Genomic DNA, 7,083 nt, shown 5'->3' with positions numbered 1-7,083 from the left:
AGCGATTCAGAACGTGCAGAAAGTAGCCAATGAAAATAGAGATCTTGCGCTTTCCATTGCACCAATGATCACGCCATTTGGACAACTTTTAGAAATATTCCGCCAATCCAAAAACAATGGGACAACTATTCCGAACCAGAGTAGAATTAGGAATAGTGGGCAAACCATCCGTGGTGCGATTCCTGTGTGAGCCCAGGAAGTCATTGCTACCACTGTTAATTTTTTTACAGTCAAAATGATAAAAACACGACGAAGTGGTACACGTATAAAAATGCGAAACTGATGAGCCATGCCGTTCCGGTGAAATTTACTGATTTCCCCCCACTGACCGAACGGGGTAAATCTGATAACTTTCATAAATTTATGACATTGAATGTCAGAGGAATTTATGACAGTGAATGTCAGAGGAATTTTCAAACGCATTCACGAACGAATACAGAAAATTAATCGAGACATGTCAAGCAAAATGAAGTTGCAGATGATATTGTTAATAATATAAATAAAGAACCAAACATTGTTGACTCTTGTGGAGAAGCATGAGTTATATTCGAAGCAATGTATCCAACTCTGCTCTGGCCTAATGGGCAGCTCAAACATTTGGTCTCGTGTCAACTCCATCAAAGTCGACTGTCGCGCACGTTCTATAGAGCTACAGAACACCCAGCCGGCGTGCCGACATGGCCAAGCGCACGAAGGAACAACTGGTCGAACTGCCGGTGGTCGAAGTAAAGCTCGTGGAGTGGGTTCTTCGCTGCGAAGAGTTTGGTGTACACATCACTGGCGACCTCATTAGGCAACGTGCTCGAACGATCTGCGGCGAATTCGGTGTCAAACAAACCTACGCTTCTCCAAGGGTGGGCTGTACAAATTTAAAAGAAGAGATGGGTTTACCAGCAAGGTGCACACTCGGCAAGGCAGGATCCATTCCCCGGGAGGCCGTCAACGTTAGTCCTCAGTTTGATTGCCGGTTACTCCGGTAAGAATGTTCTCAACATGGACGAAACCTCATTTTTTATGAGAGCCACCACCTCACTACGGCCCATATGTTCACGTGGAATAAGACCCACCAACAAACCTGGGGCGACCAGTACTTAGGCGAAAAGGCGTCAGCAAGCACTGGCTACGCAGGACTCCTCGGCTTGTGCCAACGCTTTGCTCACCGCCATGGATTTGCTCAGCGAGTTCCTTGCTTCTCCAAAGTAAAGAAAACCTAGCTGCTTGAGAAGAAGGAAATCTTTGCCTCAACATTTTGGTCCAAGCTCAGCGACGTCCCATTCCGCGACATCATTAATGTCGACGAGACGGCAGTATACTACGACACGCCACCACACCGTATTTGGTGTGAGATTGGCGCCGACACTAACAGTGACACTTCAGAAAAGCATTCCGATCGTATGACGGCGGTGTTGGCCGTATGTGCTGATGGTCTGCGATAAATATCGTCAACTTGATATAAAATTTAAGTAGTTATGTAGGAACGAAACTGCCGATCCTCTCTATTGCGCGTGGGGTGTCCGGTGCCCAAATTGAAACCAACGAGTTGTCAACCTATCCTACGGGCCACTTCTACGCCGTTCAACAAACGGCATGGATGTACAAAGACTTGTGGCTCTTCTACCTAAGGGAGCTCCTTAAGTTTGAGCTTGTCGGCCCGACGACGCTGCTAATGGAGAACTGTCAGCCAATGCGTCCGTCCCAGCACGACGGGCCGTGACGACGAGTTGTACTCGTTTCTGGAACCCTGCCAGCAAACACGACGAGTGTTTGTCAACCGCTTGATGTTCGGGTGATGGACTCTCTGAAGGCAAAGATGCATGCCCTATGGTTACGCGAATTGCCATTGATTTCAGCTGCGGAAAAGCGAATAAAATTGAGGGAACGTACCATCGTGGCGTGGGAATCGATAAGCGAAGAAACGATCAGGAAGTCGTTCATGAATGCCTTGTCCACCGTGGCATCCGAACGTAACGAGCCATGAGCTCAGCTAGTCTTAAACGCATGTGTTATAATGCAATTTTATGGATTTGTCGTACTCAATTTACCATGGCTACAATAGCGACAACTCTAACACAGCTTGCAAGGTGAACGAGAAGGACGGCCGCGAGTAGCAACAGAAGGGTTATCTCGTCGGCCATGGTGCACTTGCCGATAGCCAACTTTCCATGTGGCGAAATCACATCTCCACTAGACCTGTTAGAATTTTTGCCCATTGTTGCAGGTCTATCGTGTGAATTCCATTTGTGAAATCTGTCTATTAATATTGTCGCAGCATTCAATCTGCAAGAAAAAATTGTGGGATATTTACAGTCCGCGAAGGCATCGTGGGGACTTTCATTCATATCTCTATAACCATATTGCGGTTTCCTCTGAAATTTTGAATGTGGACAGAGCTCAGTGGTATCTAAAAGTTGTTTAATGAATGCAAAACTTGAAAATGCATAACCTTTGAGTTATTTTGCGGAAAGTAGAGCAATTTATCCAAATTTCGCAAATAAAACCAATAACCTCTATACATTAATACATTAAGTTTCGAGGGGTAATATTTTAATTAATTCGACCTGTGAAAGCCTTACCTCTTTAGAATAATACTGTGGTGCCGTGTCGTCCATTCACGAAGTTCGGCATGGCCACCATCAGCGACGACGAATATGATGACATTACCAACTACATTCGACTTAAGCGTCCAAGAAATCTTACTAAAGAATAACGTCTTGATGTACTCCGTCTCCATGCTGTTTATCGCCGTGAAAACACCCGCAACGTGTCCAAAAAGATCTCCCGGGTCCTAGAACGTAGCTTGAAAGTCGTCAAGGAGGTGTGGGAAGAATACCAGAAATCAAGAACCGTCGTTGTCGCGCCCATTCCGTCAAACCAGAACCAAAAACCAAGTCGTATACCGCGAACACGTGCAGTCGCAACGCTCGTGCGCCAATCAGCCGTCAATGCAGAATGACAAACGTCCGCACGGTTGCCAAGGACGTATTGGTCTTGTTGGTTGAAAACGGAATCATACACTGTGAGTACGTCAGGAAGTTTGAGGGTAGTGCAAGTGTACCTTGCGAAGCTAGGCTTCCAACGTGGCAAACGCCGAGGTCATACCACGTACAGTGTTTCAAGTGCACATGCCGCAGCTCATGACCTTTACGTGCGTGCAGCATATGACGCGGCTATCACCAGAGACGCCTGTTGACTTTCTGGATGAGAGCTACATTCACCACCACTACTCTCGTCATCAAGACAGTTTGTTCGATCCGACGTACGACGCACCTCCAAAGGCCAAGCACAAGGGTCGTCGGCTGTGCTTCATCGCTGGTATTATGGCCAACGGACCACAGGATGCCAAATTGCTTGGTCGCGACATTTTCGAGGGTGGGAAAAAACGAAAGGAGCCGAAAGACTACCATGGAATGTTTGACCACGAGTATTTCGTTCGATGGTTCGTGAGAGTCATGGACGAAGTCGAATCTCTGGGGAAGACTGGTGTCACGTTCGTTATGGATAATGCAAAGTACCACAAGGTCTTACCTGTGGAGACCCCGCGTGGAACATGGCGGAAGACGGACTTACTTCTCGCGTGCCAGCGCTACGGAGTTGATGTTGACGTGAACGATTTAAAGAAGACAATTTGGTCACGGCTCAAACCTGTATTGGCAGCTCGTGTGGACCCGGTTGTCGTGACCATGGCGCGTGCACGTGGGCACAACGTGGTCTACACTCCGCCACATCACTCGGATCTTCAACCTATTGAAATGGTCAGGTCAAAAGTAAAAGGTGACGTTGGAGTGCAGTATACCGTCGACACGACCGTTTCGGATGTCCGCTCTCGCCTTGACGTGGCTTTTGCGATGCTGCCACCTACAATGATTTTGAACTGTGTTCATCATTGTGAGAAGCTTGTGAGAAACCTGTATAATTTGCTCGTTACCATGGATGAATTGGACAATGTCGATTCCTCCTCGTCGGAGTCGTCTTCTAAACAAAGTGAAAGTGATACAGAATAAGAGTCAAATGTAATATTTGCATTGTAAAATAATATCCAGTTTTCCTACCAATTTTATTTCAAACTCTACCTTTGAAATACAATAATGTCAACTAACCCTAATCTCGGTCCCCTCGATGCCTTCGCGGACTGTTAGCCAACGGGTGACAATTTTTTCTGCGACCTAGTACATGATATCATGCATAGTAAACAGTTGTATGTTCTATCAAATCAATGTATAAGCCTGCTCACTTCATCATCGTTTTACCAATAATGCGCTATCATATAATATACCAATGGTATGTAATGCAAACCGTCCTGCGTTGGTACAATACAGCAACAACAACACCACAAACAATAGAAAAATATATCACGCGGTAGAGCTCCTGCTCGACGCCCGAGTGGTACAGGGTTCTATCCATGACTTCGATGCACGGTATGCCACATAGCCAGTGTGCACTGGAAGTTTCTTACGTCCGTTTTGGCATTCTAATGGGCTTACCTAAAGGGGGTCACAAAGTGCTCTTGTTCAATTACGTTCAACATATTTTGTCTTCCTCAATACTCATCTATGTTGAAACGTATACGATAAATATATGGCAATAAATTCACAGTACGGGCAATAAAAATCTTTATTGACTGGTTCCTCCACCATCATTCGCTGCTTCGAAAGTCCCGTAAAACCCCGTCGTTCAAACGTTGAACCAAGCCTACACCAGGTTCACAAAATTTCCGGTTACGCCTGCTCCCGAAAAGGCATGGCTATGGTTAAGCTCACTATTGAAGTCTGGGATGACATGCCATGTGAGAACATTACTCGCTCATTGAAAATGCGCTGCCGCTGACTCCTGTAATCAAGCTTGTCACTTGAAAGTACATTTCATTTTCGAAATATTTATAGTTTTCAAAACTATTGAAGAATTTGGTGCTGGTCGTCGTGGTTGTGAATGATGAGTTCCTTGTTTCTACCAATAAAAAAATTCATCGTGGAAAAGGTTCTGCAATTCGAAAGCAGCTTGAATATTAATACTGTCAATTCTCGTTGAGGGTAATTTATTGCCAATACAAATTTCAGGATATTTCTCTAATACCAATTGGGGACATTTTTCCATCGCTTACTGTATCAATCCGGGCTTTGTATTGCACGACGCAAACATGACCAGGAGGAAATTCAGCACTACCAAATATCGATCGGCCCAGCTGGCTTGCTTTTCAGGATGAAAAGAATTGATAGCTTTTCGCCATTGGAAAGGCTTGGCGTTACGTTTTTCCGTAGGTAGACGATGCCAAGTTTTCCACACGTCATTCCACAGTGGCGACACCTTCGCGAGGCGTTCGGCGGCACTACGTGAGTTTTGCCGAAAATGTAGGAAGTCGAACCGGTCCGGCCGAGTACAAGGGGTGAGTGCAGCATCGAACATCTCGTGGGCGAGACAGGCCCACATGTTGTCGGATTCCGCAGGTGCCCGCAGAAGGAGGCACAAGCGAGAGAGCTGTTGCGGTGCAACACCATGGACATTTCGCGCGGGACGTGAGCTCGCGTATGAGACCAAAGTGGAGGTCATCCCTCGCCTTCTGCTATTCGATGATAATGGCAAGTTGGCGCGTGGTCCCATCAACTCGACTGCAACGGAGACACGCCTCCACCGCACCACCGTGTCCAAGATATGGCACGAGTTCCGACAAAACGCTCGCATGCCCTCCTCCAGGCCCGGCCGCGTCGGTTTGAAGATGGTCTCCACGAAAGATCACGTCACGAACCTCGTCATGGGTGTATCTGAAGAACAGCGATCAACGTTGCGCAGCATGTCCGTTGCTACAGGAATGACCATCGGGACGCTCCATCGCAAGCTCCGCGACGCTACGATCGAGCGCAAGTCATCCCAGCTCAAACCGCTTTCTCACCGACATCAACATGGTCGAGCGCGTTGAATTTTGCCGCTCGCACGTCCGTCGCTCCGCTCTAGCCGCGCTCGCGAATTCCGCCGGCGAAGCCGGTTTTGCCTGAAACGTTCGAGTTCGACAGCATGTGGGATGTGTTCATCTGGACGAGAAATGGTTCAATGCAGACAAGGATCGACGAAAGGTTTACCTTGTGAAGGGCAAGACAATTGGGCGACGCGCAGCCAAAAGCAAGAATTTCATCGCGAAGGTCATGTTCCTTGCGGCGGTCGCGCGTCGACGGCAAGACTACGAGCGACGTTCAGTTTCGAGGGGAAGATTGGGATGTGGCTCTTCGTCAGGTACTTGCCTGTCCTTCGAAACTCCCGCAACCGCCCAGCTGATACGCTCGTGGATACATTGATGAACGTTGATGCTGCTGTGTACCGTGAACTCGTGACGACTCGAGTCGTATCTGCTATCAAGACTCGGTTCCCAAGCGCCAACAAGCGCGTGGTCCTCCAGCACGACAACGCCACGCCACACGGTGCCATCACCAACGAGGTCGTGGCGAGCGTCTCCACTGATGGGTGGACGTTTGTCGTGCGGCGCCAACCACCCAACAGCCCGGACCTGAACGTCCTTGATCTTGGCTTTTTTGCGTCGGTCCAGTCGCTACAATACAAAGTGGCGAGTCACTCAATCGATGACGTGATTCCCTTGACCCCATGCGGCCTTCCAGGGGCTCTCATTGGTGAAGCTCGAGAACGTGTTTCTAACTCTTCAGGCAGTCATGCGCTTGGTGGTTGAACACAATGGCGGCAATCAGCTTCGCTTACCTCATTTGAAGAAGAATGCTCTGCGACGTGGCGAGACCTTCATAGTTACCTGCCCAGCATCCTTGTAGACCCAGTGAGTTTTTTAACCAATAAAATACACTCATGTCAATAGAAGAGATATGTCGCCAGTATTGTGGAAAAAGTCTGTTTTTCAAATGTCGCCAGATTTATGGAGCAGAGGAAGTAGAACATCAATGTAAATCATGCATGATTTCAAGTACCAGGTCGCGAAAGCCCATTGGAAGCCTCCCAAAAATGCCTCAGACTGCATCTCAGACTTGGTTTTATTCGGATGTGAGAACCCATTTGGTTGGATGTAAGTTGAAATCTGAGGTCGCTATCCGGTTTTTTGGCAACCAAAAATGCATTCACATAGCCCATTCA

At 47.6% G+C, this 7,083-nt stretch overlaps 2 protein-coding genes across 2 annotated transcripts; both read left to right on the top strand.

Moving 5' to 3' along the window:
- Positions 1-3,122: 3,122 nt before the first annotated feature.
- On the top strand, positions 3,123-4,472 carry H310_14938 (hypothetical protein; the record flags this gene model as incomplete). Its single annotated transcript, XM_008882915.1, has 2 exons — positions 3,123-3,687; positions 4,429-4,472. 2 exons carry the CDS (start codon positions 3,123-3,125, stop codon positions 4,470-4,472), a joined length of 609 nt encoding a protein of 202 aa, XP_008881137.1.
- A 1,238-nt stretch (positions 4,473-5,710) lies between these two features.
- Positions 5,711-6,670, top strand: H310_14937 (hypothetical protein; the record flags this gene model as incomplete). Its single annotated transcript, XM_008882914.1, has 3 exons — positions 5,711-5,897; positions 5,947-5,976; positions 6,081-6,670. 3 exons carry the CDS (start codon positions 5,711-5,713, stop codon positions 6,668-6,670), a joined length of 807 nt encoding a protein of 268 aa, XP_008881136.1.
- Positions 6,671-7,083: the final 413 nt, after the last annotated feature.

Source organism: Aphanomyces invadans, assembly GCF_000520115.1.
Source record: "Aphanomyces invadans strain NJM9701 unplaced genomic scaffold supercont1.108, whole genome shotgun sequence".
NCBI lineage: Eukaryota > Oomycota > Saprolegniomycetes > Saprolegniales > Verrucalvaceae > Aphanomyces > Aphanomyces invadans.
The sequence above is the reverse complement of the archived record's forward strand: the minus strand, read 5'-3'. Positions and strand labels throughout refer to the sequence as shown.